At 34.5% G+C, this 18,260-nt stretch overlaps 3 protein-coding genes across 9 annotated transcripts; 2 read left to right on the plus strand and 1 right to left on the minus strand.

Annotated features, from left to right (window-relative positions):
* The first annotated feature begins 709 nt into the window (after positions 1 to 709).
* On the plus strand, positions 710 to 6,447 carry LOC132598787 (protein DA1-like). The gene is made up of 12 exons (XM_060311876.1): positions 710 to 1,171; positions 1,279 to 1,358; positions 1,692 to 1,782; positions 1,954 to 2,035; positions 3,012 to 3,086; positions 3,589 to 3,658; positions 3,774 to 3,875; positions 4,159 to 4,362; positions 4,453 to 4,506; positions 4,672 to 4,781; positions 5,467 to 5,525; positions 5,943 to 6,447. The coding sequence occupies exons 2-12, from the start codon at positions 1,317 to 1,319 to the stop codon at positions 6,221 to 6,223; spliced, it is 1,170 nt and encodes a 389-aa protein (XP_060167859.1). The 5' UTR covers positions 710 to 1,171; positions 1,279 to 1,316; the 3' UTR covers positions 6,224 to 6,447.
* LOC132598786 (protein DA1-like) lies at positions 6,274 to 14,233 on the plus strand. 7 transcript variants are annotated; one of them, XM_060311869.1, is made up of 14 exons: positions 6,274 to 6,412; positions 7,054 to 7,200; positions 9,928 to 9,992; positions 10,079 to 10,165; positions 10,264 to 10,354; positions 10,566 to 10,647; positions 10,905 to 10,979; positions 11,297 to 11,366; positions 11,488 to 11,589; positions 11,901 to 12,107; positions 12,200 to 12,253; positions 12,344 to 12,453; positions 13,167 to 13,225; positions 13,338 to 14,233. In XM_060311869.1, exons 4-14 carry the CDS (start codon positions 10,124 to 10,126, stop codon positions 13,616 to 13,618), a joined length of 1,173 nt encoding a protein of 390 aa, XP_060167852.1. In that variant the 5' UTR covers positions 6,274 to 6,412; positions 7,054 to 7,200; positions 9,928 to 9,992; positions 10,079 to 10,123; the 3' UTR covers positions 13,619 to 14,233. The 7 variants fall into 7 exon arrangements, with proteins under 7 accessions (XP_060167852.1, XP_060167858.1, XP_060167854.1 ...); XM_060311875.1 differs by having other exon boundaries at positions 10,107 to 10,165; XM_060311871.1 differs by lacking the exons at positions 6,274 to 6,412; positions 7,054 to 7,200 and adding an exon at positions 8,245 to 9,819.
* Positions 14,204 to 17,517, minus strand: LOC132598788 (ubiquinol oxidase, mitochondrial). The gene is made up of 4 exons (XM_060311877.1): positions 16,612 to 17,517; positions 15,475 to 15,603; positions 14,489 to 14,977; positions 14,204 to 14,345 (listed from the first exon to the last, which is right to left on the minus strand). Exons 1-4 carry the CDS (start codon positions 17,017 to 17,019, stop codon positions 14,286 to 14,288), a joined length of 1,086 nt encoding a protein of 361 aa, XP_060167860.1. The 5' UTR covers positions 17,020 to 17,517; the 3' UTR covers positions 14,204 to 14,285.
* Between the last annotated feature and the right edge of the window lie 743 nt (positions 17,518 to 18,260).

Genomic DNA, 18,260 nt, shown 5'->3' on the forward strand with positions numbered 1-18,260 from the left:
GGGGTTCAACACATAGAGCCTGTTTGGATTAACTGAAAAAAAAGTGGCTTTTAAGCATAAGTGCTTAAAGTACTTTTCAAGTGCTGAAAGTTATTTTATAAATAAGCAATTACGTGTTTGGATAAAAGTGTTTAAAGGGTTTTTAGAAGTAAGGGTAGTATTGGAATTAATAGAAAATACATGGAATAAAAGGATAAAGTTGTTGATCAAACCAAACCAAAAAAAAAAAAGTTGGAGTTGAGCAACTTCTTGGTTTTGACTTATTTTAAGCACTTTTTAAATTAATTTAAGTTGTTTTTCTATTTTTTACCAAACACCCAAATAAATTTAAAATGACTTATAAGCTGGTTTGACCAACTTATAAGCCAATCCAAACGGGCTCATAGTATATATACATAAACATATTTTTTATACGTACTTACACAATATAATTTTCCACTTAAGGGTGTCGGTTGATACCCTTGGATGCATGTGGCTCCGCCATGAGGATGATGAGGACAAAGTGGTGGGTCCCCTTTTTAATTTCAATTAAAATACTCCCTCACACACCACATACACCTCTACCATTGTAAATTTTTTCTTTTCTAGTACTTTCCATGTATGAAACTTTGTCCGAATATGAACCAAAAACATGAGTAATTATAGTGGTATATAAAGCAAATAAAGTAAATTTAGTGAGGCATTTGAATAACTTTAATGACTCTCCAAGAAATTAACTGTAAGATTTTAAAAGGGGACTTCCATTTTACGACTCCTTTAATGAGGAAAAAGAAATCAGGAATATGAAAAGCGTAGAGTGATGGAAGCTTAATTGCTAGCGTAAAATTAAGTGGACTTGTTAACTTTCATGAAGACTTGATGACAGGGTCAACGTCTTCAGAAATGATTAATTAAATGTTATATTATACAATTTCTGAGGACAAGAAACAAAGCACGAAACTACCATTTCAGCTTAGTTGCAAGTTCTTTATGTGCTACCAGAAGAATATTTGTATTTTTTTTTATTTGGGTGAGTGTAACCAACCAATAATTATTAAAAGATTCTATTTCCAGGTAAACCACGTTTCAAAAATAAAAGCCCTGCTAATCAGCTGATTTTCTTGCTTATGATTCAAACAAATAGCATATACCATTTCAAGCATCTGGTAGAAAGTTGGGGGTCCTGTTTCTGGTTAGTGATCATGGCTTCTATGTCCAGTCCTTTGTATTTTCCAGTAAAGTTGCCATTTGCTCTACCATGAATATTTCTCATTAATGCTTTTTCATGTTTTGCCGCAGTATTGTTATTTTTCAACTCAGGGAATTCGACCTTGAAAATGTTTGCAAATAGATTTCTGGATGAAGGTCCTTCTTACCAGGTTCATGTTTCTTACTTCTATGTCTTTCATTTTCATTATCATAATCATCATCATTATCAGTACTATTACTAGTACTAGTATTTATTATCATTTGATCAGTGCTACTATTGTTAATAGGACAGTAATAAGAAAATTTTGATTGTAGGTCTGTATAGTGCTAGCTTTATATCTTAGTGAGGATTACATATCTTGCAATTTACCTAAAAGCGGGCCTTTGATTTCTCTAAACTGATAGCGGTTCTTATCTTTTGATTAACCAACATGATAATTGAATAGTTTTTGCAGATCCATCTCTTAACACACAATTAACTCATTTGTAATACTTGAATACAGGACCAATTCTCAGAAGATGAGAATGAGGACGTGGTTCGTGCTATTGAACTATCTCTTCAAGAATCAAATGGAAAAGAAATATATACAGGTGGTAAGGATCATTAATGATGTAGCCTTTTCATCTCACTTTTTTAAGCTATGAACTTTTTCCTAGTCGGAAGTTGTAGTATTTTAATTCTAGCCCATAATTTTCGAGATTTCGGAGCTGCACTTGGTTATTTTGCAGGAAGTCTCATAAATAGATTTGGTCATTTTTTGTTAGATATGGAGTTTCCCCAGAATGATGAAGTAGAAGAACTTGCACAAGCGCTGGAAGAAAGCACGTTATCTTCCACAGATTTGAGGTAAATATGGCCTGTGGTATCGAAGTCTCGTTCCCTTACAACATTCCTTCATATTAATTAGCCTTATCTTTATAATGAGAAATGAATATTTTCATATTCGGAGGAGATTAGGCCTTACACAGACTTGTTTATCTGGCATAGTTTGACAAATTTATGTAAATGATGAGACCATTATGAAAATTTTATTCTTCATCAATCACTGTGCTACTCCTTTAGCTGCTTAAATAAATCTGCTGTAAAGGGATAAGGAATGTAGCGGTCGCTGCAAATATAATTTTTAAGCTGTGTTTAGTATGAAGGAAGTCATTTTCCCGGAAAACATTTTTCAAGAAATGACCTATTTTATGGAAAATGTTTTGCTGTGTTTGGTCTTCTAAAAAGAGCATCTATTCCAAGATTAGTATTATTGGCAAAACAGATAGTGTGTTGATGAAATCTTTGAGCATAAAGATTGATAATAATGATTAAGTGTTGGTTAAACTACGAGATTTCATTGCAAGTTGAGATAACCGTGAAGGAAAATGACTTCCGCCCAAAAGTAAGAGACGTCATTTTCCCCCTTATTTTCCGGAAATTCTTTTCCATCATACCAAACAATGAATCTGATTCCGAACAGTTATTATGCACAAACAACAGACTAACCCCACTCATGAATCATGATAAGATCTGATTGAACACTTCTTTAATGATTTGTAGAGCCACACTTCATCAAGTTCACAGTATATCGTCTGGTTTCCTTTAGGTTGCTGGAGGATCATATCTCCTCTATGATCATGTGGCCCCAAATAGAATCACTGTTTCGTACAGTATTTCATCTTTGTAAGACAGTGAAAAACATAGAATTACTGCTTCATATAGTAATTCATCTTTGTGACATAGTTATTCCTTATGTCCTCTACTATTTACCTCCCTTTTGTTGCAAGCTGATTAAGTTTAAGATCAGATGTTTGTTTAATAAAGCTTTACACCAATACAGCACCAGCACCGAAGGCAGCGAACTGAAATGGTGGAAAATTTTCAAGGAGTTTAATCCATCTGTCCACACATCAAAGTAAGTGCAACACAATTCAAGTGCTAGCACAAAAGTATTTATAGCTAGGTCTTTAATTATCCATAAGAAGAGGACAAAATCACGCTTCTATTTGGTGATAAAGCTAATTCTCCGAAGACCTACTTATCAAAACTAATTCTCCTAAGAATTAAATCCTTCAGAAGGCTGTTTTTTGATTTTCGAAATCATAGCAAGTAGTATGAGAAAGTAAAACAGTTCATGATTAATACACTTTTTTATCTTTATCTTTCCAGGTTTCATTATCATTGTTGATAAAACTAATTCTCTTAAGAACTAAATCAATGAGATGGTTGTTCCTCAATTTTGGAAATAATTGTGAGTAGTATGACGAAGTAAAACAGTTCCTGATTAATACACCCTCTTATCTTTTTCTTTCCAGTTTCATTATCATTGTGGCATTCTGAAGTATCTTTTACTTTTAATATTTTCTTCTGTATTCCATTTATTAAAGTTGACATTAGTATCCTTTTTGATTTTGTAGGGGCCGTTCTTGGTGGAGAAAGAGTAGCAAGCAGCGGAATACCCCTATTTGTGATGTTTGTGAGGAACAAGTTTGTGTTCCCTTTTCTCAAATCTCTTTCCCTTTTTGCAAAATTTCTGAAGGAGTTAATTGATGCTTCTATTATTGTTGATTATTTCCTATTAACATCATAAATCTTGGTACAGATTTGCTCGGCGTGGTTTAGGTGTACCTACTGGGGCCAAATTGTCTGTAAAAAACATATATCTGATGGATCTCCTTATTGCTGTGCCTGTTCTAGATTTAAGGTTTTTAAAACCCTTCTATATTATTAGATTGAAGATGCTACTGATTCAGTCTATGGTCCTTAATAAAATGAAGTAAGGTCAATAATTGGCTGACTGGATCCACAGACAGCAAATAAGTTGATATTTAGTAATTAGCTCACTATAGCCGCTAGCATGTTTCAAAAATTGGCTGATAACTAACCTCTCAACAATAGATGTAACTTAAACATATTCTTCTTTAAATTTCTTTTACACTTGCTCAACTTATAACATGATAACTGAGAACTTACTTACCTATTTGCAGATAGGAGACATCAAGTATATCACTCTGAGTGATGGTCGAAAACTTTGCCCTGATTGTCGTTATACAGCAGTTATGGATCCTGAAGATTGTAAGCCCCTTCTCGATGAAGTGCACAGATTTTTCAAGGGATTAAACATGAAAATCAGATATTACATTCCAATTCTGTTAGTTGATGAACAAGAGTTAATCAGAATCCATAAGAAGGTGTGTAGAACATGTGCCAACATTAGCAAGAGGAATTTTTTTACTTCCATCAAATTTTGTAGTAGTAATAGCATTTGGTTGGTTTCACAGGGCATACTTGGCTCGACGATTTATGAGAAATTTGAACTGGATGCCGTAACTTATGTGAGTATATCTGTTTCTATTATAGACTTAAGTTAGATGAGCTGATGTCTTCTGCAATATAATTGAATTTTGTTGTTATTCGAGTTCAGATAATTATATATTGCATCCGCCTCTGTTAACACAATGATCTACTCTCTAATTTTGCATTAGATTCACTTATGCTAGGTGTCAAGGTCAATACAAAGAGGTGAAAATATTGAAGTGGTGAAAGAAGTAGAACAACTGCCTCCAGGACGCAAAGTGAGAGCAGTGCTGCTTTTATATGGCTTTCCAAAGTAATCTTCTTCTAAACTTCTATACTTTCACATAAGTGGTCTTCTGATGGATTCAGTATAGAACTCCAAGCAATTTCATCTAGTATTTTCTAAGAGATTAAATAGGAAAATGCATCTCATGCTCTTCATCTAGTTAGGATAAAAATAAGCAATTTCAATTTTGAATTATTTACTGTCTTCTTTCAATGCAATGAGATATGTGGCCCAATTCATTTATCTACAAAACTATGAATTTTCAAACGCATTTTTGTATTCTATGTAATGAACAGTTACTAAATTCTATTTTTGATAAACATATCCTAGAATAGTTAGTATCACCAACTGAGAAGAGAAACTGATCTGTAATAGTACAGATGTTACTCATTTTGCATTGAAGACGAAATAATTCCTGATTAACAGAGAAAAATCTGCATCACTAACAGCCGTTTCCACATATTGTTCTCCTCTACACGCTACTCTTCCCACGATGTTACCTAAATCGAGACGTTAAGAAATATGGAACGGCTGTGAGTGGGGGTTTCAGATAATTGTTGCTGTCCATATTCTATCCATTAGTGGTCTGATTTTCTCGAATTAGATCAAAGTTAAGAAAAATGTTCTCTTTAATTTAATTCCAGTTTTAAGAGAACGTGTAATGAGTTCCCTACTTTTATTTTATGAATGCATCAATGCTCTCTGTGAACAGGTTGGCCATAGGATCAACTTTGGCTCATGAATTGATGCATGCTTGGATGCGCGTTAAAGGTGGTTTCCAGCTTTTTCCTATTGACAGTTGTTGCTTTTTTCTTGTTCAAATAAAAAGAGTGAGCTTTATACGCTACTAGTGTATAGGCATTTTTTACACCATTAGATTAAGTTGACCTGCAACTATTAAGTAACTTTTTATAGCAAGCCTGATTTAGTAACTGGGGAAAATAGAGTAATAACCTATTATAGCCAGCTAAATTACGTAAAAAATTAGAATGTCAGTGTATATTACTTACATCCAGCTAAAAGTAAAGGAAAGCATACATGTGGAAAGCCACATTCCTCATAAATCTACCTTTTTATTTCAGCAAAAGAGAGAAGAAACACAAAAATGTCCTCCTCCCTTACTTTCCCTCCTATCGAGAGGAAATCTGATAACTCTTTTTGTTTACAATTTTTCTCTCATATTTATAGGCTATAGAAGACTGTCCCTAAATATAGCAGAAGGTCTTTCCCAGGTTATGGCTCACAAGTGGCTAGAATGGCAATCTTTCACTGGTGATGACTACATGAAGAGTACAAGTGAAAAAGCTCAGTTCTTGAGAAATCTGAAAGAGTTTATGAAAGATGGAATAGAAAAAAGATATTCCGAGGCCTACGGTCATGGATTTAGAGAAGCGAAATGGGCAGTTGAACGTTATGGTTTAAGATACACACTCGAGCATATTGCTCGTACAGGCAAGTTACCTGAATGACTTACTTTTCAGGTGACATTGTCATTGTGTTAATTCATTCATCATGGGAGGAAACTGATAGTTCTTGGACAAACATTGCTGTAAAAAACTTGTAAAAGAATTATATACCTTTGTGACTCCAAATTGAGGCCCTGAAACTACATAGGCAATACAAATTGGAGTGAATATGACCAACCAAATTTCCTTGAGGTCAGATGATAAATTTGGCTTCTTTTTTAGTTCTATTTCTAGCTGTTTTCATTAAGTTTTTTCAGTCTTATTGCTATAGTAGAACTTCATGTGTCGTGTATTTATTGTACTCTGGAGTTTGGAGAATCATTTCCCCATGAATTTCTGGAGATAAAGATTTCCAAGAGCGGAGTTTACCCTGTGCACGGGCAGCAACTGCGGATTCACATGTCATAAAAAAAAACAAAAACAACAACAAATAATCTATGCCTCTACTACTTAATAGAGATTTCGTTACTATGCAGAAATGCCCCAATAGCATAGCTTTGAGTGGAAAGATCATATTATACTAAAAATGGGAAGTCTCTAAGCTTAAAGTTAGATTACGAAAATACCCTTTAAAAGTTGAATGAGCCATTTGCCCTCCACTAAATTACTCATTCATCATTAATGTATGAAAAACCAATTTATGAAGTTTGTCTCACTATTAGCTGAAGAGTTGTAAGTTTGTAACTGACTTGGCTACCAAAGAGTTGTAGTATAGGTGAAGGTAATGAAAAGTCAGTTAATTGAGTCATTCCATTATCTGCCACTATATGACTCTCCAAACCTAAATTTTATTAGTAGTTAATTGCACTTAATTAGGTTCATGTAATGTACAGTTTTTAGCAATTGAAGAGGCAGTATCATCATTCCTGGTGAATCAGCAATAAGTATGAAGAGCACAGGTGTCTCAATATTTATAAAGAGAAATGGATGCATTGGATGCTCTAATTTATATTCGTTGTTCCGAGTATTTGGCCACTACGGTATGTGGTTGTATCTCTATTTTTCATCTTACCATCTATGCATGCTAATTGAGATGTGTCTATATATTTCCAATACGGTTGTTTTATCCTTCATCCTATATGCTTGTATTGGCTTTTTTGTAATTCAATTTAGCATCAGCAGATATTTGCGTAGTTATTTATCTTCTAGGTGTTCTTATTTTTTTTAATTCTTGGTATATACTGGTAAAAATTAGGCTTTTGGCTATTCATTTTGTTCACTTTCTTCATATTATGTTTATAAGCTTAATAGGTGAATGATTAATAATGTCAATTGTAGAAGAATTATTATGAGATGTCAATTGTAGAAGAATTATTATGAGACTGAAGAAGCAACAAGAAGAAATATGGATGAAAGGAAATTAATACATGAAGGTGGTGATTATGAAATAAAGGACAAGAAAAAAGCTTCTCCTGATGGTGGTATTTTTGGTACACTTACAAGCATGAAAGATGTTATTAAAGACACATTAGCACTAAAACACAACAATGAGATGAGATCACCGGAGGATCAAAGATAGTGGCGGACGCGGAGGATACTCCCTTTCTAACTTTTTTTTTTATGTCACCTTTATGAAAGGTTTTTTGTGGTGCTTTTGTGCCTTAGCCTTTTTCATCCCTACTCATATCTATATATTTAGTTATGCCATTTTAAAATATTTATAAGAATTAGAATGGGATACACGTGCAACGCACATGTCCAGAGGCTAGCATATATAAAACAGCACAACTCTGCAAGGTGGTGCTAGACTTCGATATTAAGTAATACGGAGTATTAACTTTTAATATATATATATATATATTTTTTTTTTTTTATATTTCCAAAAAAAACAAGGGAAAATATTTTCAGAGAAAATAATTTTTATGCAAAGTGTTATCCGTAAAAATTGACTTCTCATTAATTTTTATTTATTTTCCTTTTTGGTTCAGTTGTCATTATCATTTCATGAGCTAATTCCTCAAATGGTCCTTAACTTAATAAATTACCTAGTAAAATTATTTATCTTTTTTTTTCTCTTAATAAATTCACACAATCTCATACATATAAATCTAACAAAGCAACAATAACTGAAAACCCACTTTAAAAGTGACTTAAAATTTGAATATAAAATTACTTATCATCCATATCACTCATACTACTATTTAATAGTAAAGCAGAGTCCCACTTATTAAACAAGTATGTAGTATCTTTGCAATTTCAACAGTGCAACTCCATACAACATCTCAAAGTTAATATGGGTTAAAGCATATTGATGTAATTTAAGCAAATGTATAGAATCTTCTTATTTCAAATTGGCTCCTTTCTCTTTCTTTAGATTTTGTCTTTCTATTCCTACACGTCAAGTCAGTCAACTAAACGTCGAGGCCTTTTTCCCACTTGTTGGCTGTAGCTTTTAATTTAAGTCACTTTTTTTTTCTCCTAGCATAACGTCCCTTTTACTTTCTGGAAATTTGATAATTTTCCCATTAGACACTTTCACGATCACATTGACTTTTTGGCTTTACAAGTTATTCGAAAAAACTTGGAATATTTGTCGGATTCCATTAATGTTTCGGTTAAAGATAGCAATAGCAAATCCTAATTACCCATATCAGTGTGGCTGTGTGGGGATGAAATATTGATATCTTTATATGATCTAAGCAATTTTCACCTTACGAGTTAGTTTTTAGGGTTACACTGTTAACCCTTGTGAACATTGAACAAGAATGTTACTTGAACCAATAAGCCGATAACATAATTAAAGTACAAAATCATTTTCGAACATATAACCATACACTGATAAATTAATAATATTTTTTTGGTTCGGTTTATTGGTCAAATCAAAATCTATTTGGTTCGATTTAGGTCAAATCAAAATCTGCACACTCAAGTCTGTTTATATAGTCTTGGGCAATTCTTATCTGGGATTAACTTAGATCTCAAGTTCATTTAGTTAAATGTGTGAAATATCATTGCAAATGGTACATACGAACATGACCACATAGTGCGAATTTTGAGAGTCAAACAAGAAAATCTTTGACTGCGATTTATTTGTATGCCCTTGAAATATTTTAAATTGTTAATTCTTATGACTTATAGTACTTTTCTATGTAGTTTCTAAATATGTTAATTATTTTTTAAAAACCTTAAAAATTGTATGTCTAGATGCGGGATTAAAATAAAGAAATTTCACTCTTGAAATTCGAACTATGTCAAGTAAATGGAGATGAGCCCAATCCTAAATTGGGATAAATGACACGTGTTTCTGTTTTCTTTTGTTACTTCTCCTGGAGATCTTAAAGGGTGGGTGACTTTTCCTGTTCTCTTTTAATGAAAAAAGAGGATGAATATATGAAAAGCGTCGAGTGATTATTAGAAACTTTTAACTGCTAGTAACATGAGGCACACTTAACTAATTTCATGCATACTTTTCGGGGGAGAAATAACGTAACTTTCATGAAGACTCGACGACATGTTCAAAGTCTTCGGAAATGATTAATTAATTGTTATATTAAACAAAAAACTATTTTTAAAGACAAGAAAAGGAGCACGAAACTACCACTTCAGTTGATTGCAACTTCTTTATGTGCTACCAGCGGAATATTTGTTTCTTTTTTCTGGTAAGTGCGACCAACCGAAGACTCCATTTCTTAACAATTTCTTTCTAGGAAAACCATGTTTTAAAAAATTTAATATCTCTCTGTATTTTCTTGCTTATGTTATGACAGAATAAATAGCCTATGCCATTTCAAGATTCTGGCAGAGAAGTTGGGGTCCTGTGCTCTGGTTAATGGTCATAGCTTAATTCTTCTTAGTTCATTGTATTTTCTACTGGTAAACTTGCCATTTTTCTTATTAATGCATTTTTATGTTTTGCAGTAGTATTGATATCTTTCTTTGAACTCAGAGGATTTGATCTTGAAAATGTCTGCAAATAGATTCCTGGATGAAGGTCCTTCTTACGAGGTTTTGTGTTTCTTAGTTCTCTCTCTGTCTTTTATCATCATCATCATCGTCATTATTATTATTAATTGGTTAAATCTATTTGAAAAAATTGAATACAGAACCAATTATCAGAAGATGAGAATGAGGATGTGATTCGTGCTATTGAATGCTCTCTCCAAGAATCAGAGGCAAAAGATATATACATGGGTGGTAAGGGCCATTAAGAATGTAGACTTTTCATCTGGCTAAGCTAAATTTTGTCCTATTATGGAGTTAGTATATATATTTAGCTCAAGCTCATAAGTTTCATGATTTTGGAGCTTCACTTGGTTATTTTGACAGAACTATAAAGTGCTCAACTATTTTCTTACTTACTTTAGGCCAGTAGTCTCATATATAAATTTGGTGACTTCTTTATCAGATATGGAGTTTCCAGAGACTAATGATGTAGAAGAACTTGCACAAGCACTGGAAGAAAGCACATTATCTGATACAGACGAGAGGTAAATATGCCCTGTGATTAGCTTGTCATTCCGTTCTTATATGGGAAATGAATACCATTATCCACTGAGTTCTGAACCACGCACAACTACTTCTCGGAGATTTCTCAGATAGAAACATATATATGGGAAGTGAATATTTCCATGTTTCCTTAAATCACATATACTCCTATGTAATTGTCCTATTCACCTCCCTTTTGTCACGAGCTGATTAAGTTTAAGATCAGATAATTGCTTACTAAAGGTTTACCTTATTACAGCACGAGTATCGGAGGCAGAGAACTGAAATGGTGGAAACTTTTCAAGGAGTTAAATCCATTTGTCCAACCATCAAAGTAAGTGTTACACAATTCAAGTGCTTCTACATAAGTAATGAAGAATATGCAATTAGGTCTTTAGTTATCCATGCAAAAATCATGCTTCTATTTGTTCTCTTGATAATGCTTAGGAAGTAAATCCTTGAAAAGGTTGTTAATTCCCGATTTTGGAAAAATAACAAGCAATATAAGAAAGTAAAAACATTCACGAATACAGTTTCTTATCAATTCTTTTCCGGGTTTCATTGTCAGATTATCATCTGAAGTATCTTATGCTTAGATACTTTCTTCTGCTTACCATTTAATCAAATTGACACGCTTTAATGATGATGTAGGAGCACTTCTTTCTGGAGAAAGAGTAGCAAGCGGTGCAATAAACTTGTTTGTGATGTTTGTGAAGAACAGGTTTGTGTTCCCTTTCCTTTCCTTCCCTTTAGTCTTTCTAAACAATCTATCCCTGTAAATCTGAAGATGATCGGAAAATATCTGAATGAGTTACCTCATACTTCTGTTATCTTTCGTACAGATTTGCTCGGATTGGTTAATGTGTACCTACTGGCGCCAAACTATCTGTGAGAAGCATACATCTGATGGAACTCCTCAGTGCCACAGCTGTTCAAGATTTAAGGTTTTCAAATGCCTTCTATATTATTAGATTAAAGATGTTTCTGATTGAATTTATACACTTTAAAATGAAGGTCAATAATGAGCTAAATAGGAACCACTCAATTAGTATGAGAATTATTAAAAATGAGAGTGCAAAGTAATCTTTTTGAATAAATCAACCACTTGCAATTGCATGACGAATATTCCCGAATAGCAAACATGCACAATGAGCTTTCTAGCTGTGACACTGGCTTTACGTTCAATGATACAGTACTAGATGTCAATTACTCAGCTTATAACATGTTAACTGAGAACTTACTCACCTATTTGTAGATAGGAGATGTGAAGTATATCACCCTGAATGATGGTCGGCAACTTTGCCCTGATTGTCGTTGTACAGCAGTGATAGATCCTGGAGACTGTAAGCCCCTTCTTGAAGAAGTGCACAGATTTTTCAAAGGATTAAACATGAAAGTCAGATATTACATTCCAATTCTGTTAGTTGATGAAAAAGAGATGATGAGAAATGGTAACAATAAGGTAGGCAGAGCAGGTGTTTACATTAGCAAGAGGAATTCTGTTACTTCCATCACATTCTGTAGTAGTAAATAGGTATTTGGTTGGTTTCACAGAGCTCACTTGGCTTGACTATTTATGACAAATCTACATTGGACGCCGTAACTTATGTGAGTACATTTGTTTCTTTTATAGATTTCTCTTACCTATTGTATGAAGTGATCTACTCTCTCACGTTGCATTTCATTCACTCATGCTAGGTGTCAAAGTCAATACAAAAGGGTGAAAAAGTTAAAGTGGTGAAAGAAGTAGAACATCTGGTTGAAGGACGCAAAGTGAAAGCAATGCTGCTTTTACACGGCTTTCCAAAGTAATCTTCTTCTAAACTTCTATACTATCACATAAGTAGTCTTCTTGATGGATCCAGTATATAACTACAAGCAATTGTCACCTAGTAATTTCTGGGAGATTAAATAGGAAATATATCTCATGATCTTCATCTAGATAGGATCAGCAAATAAGCAATTTCACTTTTGACTTATTCAGAGTTTTATTATATGCAATGAGGTAGATGCCCAATAGATTTATCTACAAAACTATATAGAAATTAAAATCTAAAATAAGTCTGCATTTTCATATTTCATGTAATAAACAGTCATAAAATGCCATTTTGAATGAACACAGCCATTTTGTATGAACACATCCTATAATAGATAGTACGACCAGCTGAAGAAGTGAAACTCACTTAGAATAGTAGAGACATCACTCATTAAAAGACAATTTTTAGGATTCACAGAAGCTATCAGAAAAATCTGCATTGTTAACAACCGTTTCCAGCTACTGTTCTTGCCTTAAGGTAGGTCCTTACATGTTACTCATCCCAAGATGTCACCAAAATCGGGAGTGATGATGTCCGTATTCAATCATTTTTGGTCTGTGATATGCTTGACTTAAGATCGAAGTTAAGAAAAATGCTCTGTTGTTTTCCAGAAATAATATGATTCCAGCTTTAAGAGGTAATGTAAGGTTGAAACAAGTTCCCTACTTTAATTTATGGTATGCATCACTGGTCTTTGTAAACAGGGTGGCCTTGGGAGCAACTTTGGCTCATGAAATGATGCACGCTTGGATGCGGATTGAAGGTGGTTTCCAGCTTTTAATATAATCTCTAGTTGCTTTTTGTCTAACCTAACTAAAAATAAACTAGTGAACAACATTCCTTATGAATCTACCTTTTTTCCATCTGACATATAGGCTATAGAGGGCTGTCCCTAAACATCGCAGAAGGTATTTGTGAAGTTTTCGCTCACAAGTGGCTAGAATGGCAATCTTTTACTGGTGATGACAACATAAAGGGTACAAGTGACAACGCTCAGTTCTTGAGAAATCTGAAAGAGTATCTGAAACAAGGAATAGAAAAAAACCATTCTGAGGCATATGGCCATGGATTTAGAGAAGCAAAATGGGCAGTTGAACGTTATGGTCTAAGATCCACACTGGAACATATATCTCTTACACGCATGTTACCTGAATGACTTAATTTCGGTCAGTGTAACATTGTCTTTATGTTCAACTCATTCATCATTTGGTGGAAACTGAAAAACTGATTGCTCTTGGACAAACATTACTGTGAAATACCTGTAAAGAAAATTTATACTTGACTTTGAGACACCAGATTCAGGTCATGTAAGTACTTGGTCAATACAGATACAGACTGGAGTGAACAAAAATTTCCAGCAGTCATGTCAACACTGACCTGTACAACGGACGAAATATCCCCTGATGATCAGATGATAAGTTTGGCTTTTTTTTAGTTCTATATATACTAGCTGTTTCCCAATCTGTTCTATCGGACTTTCTGCCTTAGAAGAACTTCATGTGAGATCCTGTCTTTTCTGTGTGAATTTCTGGAGATAAAGATTTCCAAGCATGCGTGTCATAAAAGAAATCCATTTAATAAATTTTATGGAGCAGGAATTACTTGCATCCCATAAAGATTACAAAATTTGAAGAGTAACAGTACATGTTCATCATACCATTATATGCATGATAGTACAGTAGTTATATCCATACCTCTGCTACGACTTGGGGATTTCATCACTAATCAGAAATACCCCACCTAACCTTGTTTTGGCTGGACCATGTCTACAATATATATACACAAAAAAAAAAAAAAAAATTGATGTAGGTTGTATGTAGATTTTAATGGTAACCAACAGGAGCAGCTGACTCCTGCAATTTCTTTCCTTGATAATGGATTTCCTGCACAACAAGAACAATAACTAAATCAGTTGCATCATTAACTTTTACACACAATGCAAACCGAAGATAAAATTTCCAGCTAAAACGTGGAAATTCGCGATGATGTTTAAGTTTAATCTAAGAAATAGAAGACGGACACTTACAGATGCGAAATGGTTAACGTCTCTATGATGAGCTTCATCAGCACGGATGACAGTAATAACATCCTTTAGAGTTGCATCCTTAGGCAGTCTCCAGTAGTCAATTGCAATGGCAGGGGCTGGAGCATTTTCAATTTTACCGCGACCAATATCATTAAGATACAAAGTATATGAGTGTATAGCCTCCTCGTCCAGATACCCAACAATTCTGTGTGCAAGTTTGGGGGACAGCAAGTACAGCACGAAGTAAAAATTGAAAAACACTCCCTGCACAGCAATAACTAACAACCTCTCGTACCATTTAGGTTGTACTAGCTCCACCATAGTCATCAGATGCATCCTCTCATTCTCAGCTTCTTCAAGTAATGCTTTTATCCAGCCACCACTTTGCTCAAACTTGTGCAATGACCTCAGATGTAATAGCATACCTCCCACCATTCCAGGCACACCTGCCACTGTTTCCAACATCATAGCACGGCAACCGTATTTTTCCTGCAACACAAATCAGAGATTAGAATCAATGGTGACAACTGACAAGAAGGTATTTGATATAAAATCAACTCAAGGATTACTGTTGTAGTGTCCAGAGCACAGAAGTTCTTCTGTTATACATATTTCCATTACTCTTAGTTAGTCCATGAAGCAATAACTGTTGTAATTTTGGCATGTGTTTCTTTTCACAAAAAGATGTACTACTATAAAAGAATGACCTAAAGAGCACATCTCCGTGACATCCCTGCTCAGGTGTGCCATCAGAGAAATTGGCCACATGTACATATGTTCATTACCAGACCTTTCACATGACGTGTGACTGGCCAGTTGCACAAAACTGAAGGTGGTGACAGGCAAGAGGCTGAACCAGTATCTGCTAGTGGGCCCGGTGCCATTATATTAATAAAAAATGGCTTGGTGGTGTGGTATGTTAACGAATTGATCCACTACAATTGATTGGACAACATATTCTTTGCAACAGTGAGTGGAAAGCAAACCTTAAAAAACAAGTCGGTTGGAATCCTGAGAAGTTTCACTGTCCAATAAGCAACCTCGTCAAGGAATGTCTTGGGCACATGGTGCTTGCTTAGATCAATCGACAAGTCAGCCTGATATGTCTCCCATGGCTACAAACGAAAACAGAAAATAGATATAAATTAGTGAAAGGCAAGACTTTCTTTTGTCTTTTTGAGCAAGTAAAACCAGACATTGTCAGATGAACTTACATGACATCTTGTACCCAAGGACAAAGGAAAAAAGAAAAAGACAGAAGAAAGTTTCAATTAAACATGTGCAAAATTCCCTAAATAATAGGAGTACTTAAAATCAGAATAAACAAAAGAAGAATAAAAACAGCTCCAGCTCTTTTATACAAGCGCGATAAAGCAGTCATTTCAAATATAAGCATTCTATCTCCGAAAACTACAAATCATAGCCATGTAGTTAATTTATAGTATTTCTAACTGGAAACCAAGGATAATTGTTTTCTATCAGCAACTTCAAACACTAATATCAAACTACGAACTTCCAAAATCTAGTAGACTCATCAACTAGTAATGCCGCCTACACCAAGACATAAACCAGTAATTAAAACAGAGTAAATAGACATGGAAAGCAGGGCAGAAAGTAAGCAGCAGTCAATCAACTTTATCGCCAGGAAATTAAAGGTGATCTAGCAGAACCTCCAAATTATTGCCTGTTATTTGAAACTTTGAAAATTAACCGAAGACAAAAGGCTTAATACAGAGTCAACTCTTAAACTTGTCAAGATATTCCATTTAGACACTCAAACTAAGCGTTGTTCCAATGGAACACCTCAGTTCCTAACAAAGCGCTTCAATTAGACACTTTCGGTTCAAATTTTGAGAAAACGTTTGCGCGTGTTTTCATTTGTTTATTAGGTAGTTACGTTAACCCCAAAAAATATGTCAGGTCTTTTAATTATATGCATCAACTCAATGTTGGGAGTTTTATAGCTTATTAAGGCGAATGCGTATAATTAAAGAAATTCTAAAATTTGAACGGAAAGTGTCTAATTGAAACACTTTATTGGCAGTTAATGTGTTTAATTAGAACTAAGACTTCATTTGAGTGTCCAAATGAACATACTTAGAAAGTAACAAGTTGTACAGTACCATGAAGCAGTTCCAAGGCCACACAGAGCCATCTTCTTTTGTAATCTTTGGCCTCGATACACCCCAATAACTGGAAACAGCTACTTCATCTTCCCTTTCCATCTTCTCTACAGAATCACCACTCGTTTTCTTGTCCTTATGGTCCTCCTTCCTCACTACAGTGGACTTCGAATTCTTGGTTGGCGGTTCACTAGTGGAGCTCATCATCCTCCACCATTGACCGGATACTCTCAGCCTTTGGCAACTCATCATCACAACTGACTCACTACTCGGCTTATGAACTTCCCTCCACACTACCAACGGCGGTGATGACAGTTGTGACGATATGCAACGGTTACAGGTACTGCCACAAACCAACCGCCTCATCACCGACCTTGCCAACAACAACTGATTCATCTTTCCGATCATAAACGGAGGCCAAAATCGGAAGTTTGATTATTTACTCAGTTATAAAAAGAAGCGGTTAAACGGACACACTCGTAGAGCAGAGCATGAGTTAACCACACGACGAACGTTGTACGTTAAGATTCAGTGACGGTTAGACTTCAAACGGGCATCTGGCTTTACCTGTGCTCCAAGTGAACTGGGAAAAAGGAAAAGGAAAGAAAAAAGAGAGACAAGGAGGAACTCGTAACTTTAAAGCGAACGTGGGCCTTTATGGTCTGGATACGTGGCCGTAATGACTGAGGAAAGAACAGCAACATATGAAATTCTACAGTGTGAATTCTGTGAAGGGTAAAATATACGCAGGCCTTACCCCTATCTCGAAATACAGGCTGTTTCCCTTACCTCAACAGAAAACATGATGAGAATGACTGAGGAAAGAAATGATGACTAAAAGCTTAGCAAGAAAAAAAAATTACAAAGTTGGTGACGACGTTGAGTTCCATGACCCCGGTGGAATAGTATATGTATTTGTGAAGTCCCACCTCAGTGGCATGAGGATCATTTGAATGAAACTTGGACAATTTTTCTCTTATAAGCTAATTTTTATAGATGAATTAAGCTCATGATTCATTTCTTTACCCTATCATTTCATCTGGATAGATCTAGAAGCCTACAAATGTCTCTTCAACTTAAATCATGATTGAATAAAATTGTTTGCATACCAAAAGTTTTATCAATTTCTTGTCGAGAAATTGCTTTTCCTTTATCTTTTTCACTTTGAATTAAGCATAAATTCTGGATGGCTCCTCTAGTAAAGTTTACAACACTCTTCTTTGACAATAAATAATGGAGTGCAGTAAATTTTGAAAAGGATTTTCATCATAATATAAGTTGAAGAAATGTAAATATAATAATTTTATGTCATGCATGCATATGTATAATTCTTTCCTACTTTTTTCTACCACCTTAGCTCCTATGACTAACAAAATGTTCAATGAATTTATGATATAGATGGAGAAAAGGCATGAGCAAACTTATTTTAATTAAGGTGGGACATTAACTTTTTTATGCGGGCTGAACCTATCGGAAGACACTCGTGATTGACAATATCTTTCACTTAGACATCTTGATGGATATAAATTATTCGTGTAATTTCGATATATATAAATGAGATTTCAAATTAAAACATGAATAATTATATCATATTCTCGTATTTTTCTAACAATTCTTGCAGGAAAAGAAATACATGGAAAAGGAGAAAT

This window comes from Lycium barbarum, chromosome 6 (genome assembly GCF_019175385.1).
Source record: "Lycium barbarum isolate Lr01 chromosome 6, ASM1917538v2, whole genome shotgun sequence".
Taxonomy (NCBI): Eukaryota; Viridiplantae; Streptophyta; class Magnoliopsida; order Solanales; family Solanaceae; genus Lycium; species Lycium barbarum.

Bases quoted from the DNA above. Each gene is read 5' to 3' on its own strand.
- LOC132598787 (XM_060311876.1), top strand. From the start codon at position 1,317: ATGTTTGCAAATAGATTTCTGGATGAAGGTCCTTCTTACCAG. The intron at 1,359-1,691 runs GTTCATGTTTCT...ACTTGAATACAG, and splicing joins ATGAAGGTCCTTCTTACCAG to GACCAATTCTCAGAAGATGA. The intron at 3,659-3,773 runs GTTTGTGTTCCC...ATCTTGGTACAG, and splicing joins GTGATGTTTGTGAGGAACAA to ATTTGCTCGGCGTGGTTTAG.
- LOC132598786 (XM_060311869.1), top strand. From the start codon at position 10,124: ATGTCTGCAAATAGATTCCTGGATGAAGGTCCTTCTTACGAG. The intron at 10,355-10,565 runs GTAAGGGCCATT...CTTCTTTATCAG, and splicing joins AAAAGATATATACATGGGTG to ATATGGAGTTTCCAGAGACT. The intron at 10,648-10,904 runs GTAAATATGCCC...ACCTTATTACAG, and splicing joins TTATCTGATACAGACGAGAG to CACGAGTATCGGAGGCAGAG.
- LOC132598788 (XM_060311877.1), bottom strand. From the start codon at position 17,019: ATGATCGGAAAGATGAATCAGTTGTTGTTGGCAAGGTCGGTGATGAGG. The intron at 14,978-15,474 runs GTTTGCTTTCCA...TTTGTGTTGCAG, and splicing joins CAACCGACTTGTTTTTTAAG to GAAAAATACGGTTGCCGTGC. The intron at 14,346-14,488 runs GTAAGTGTCCGT...CTTGTTGTGCAG, and splicing joins ACGTTAACCATTTCGCATCT to GAAATCCATTATCAAGGAAA.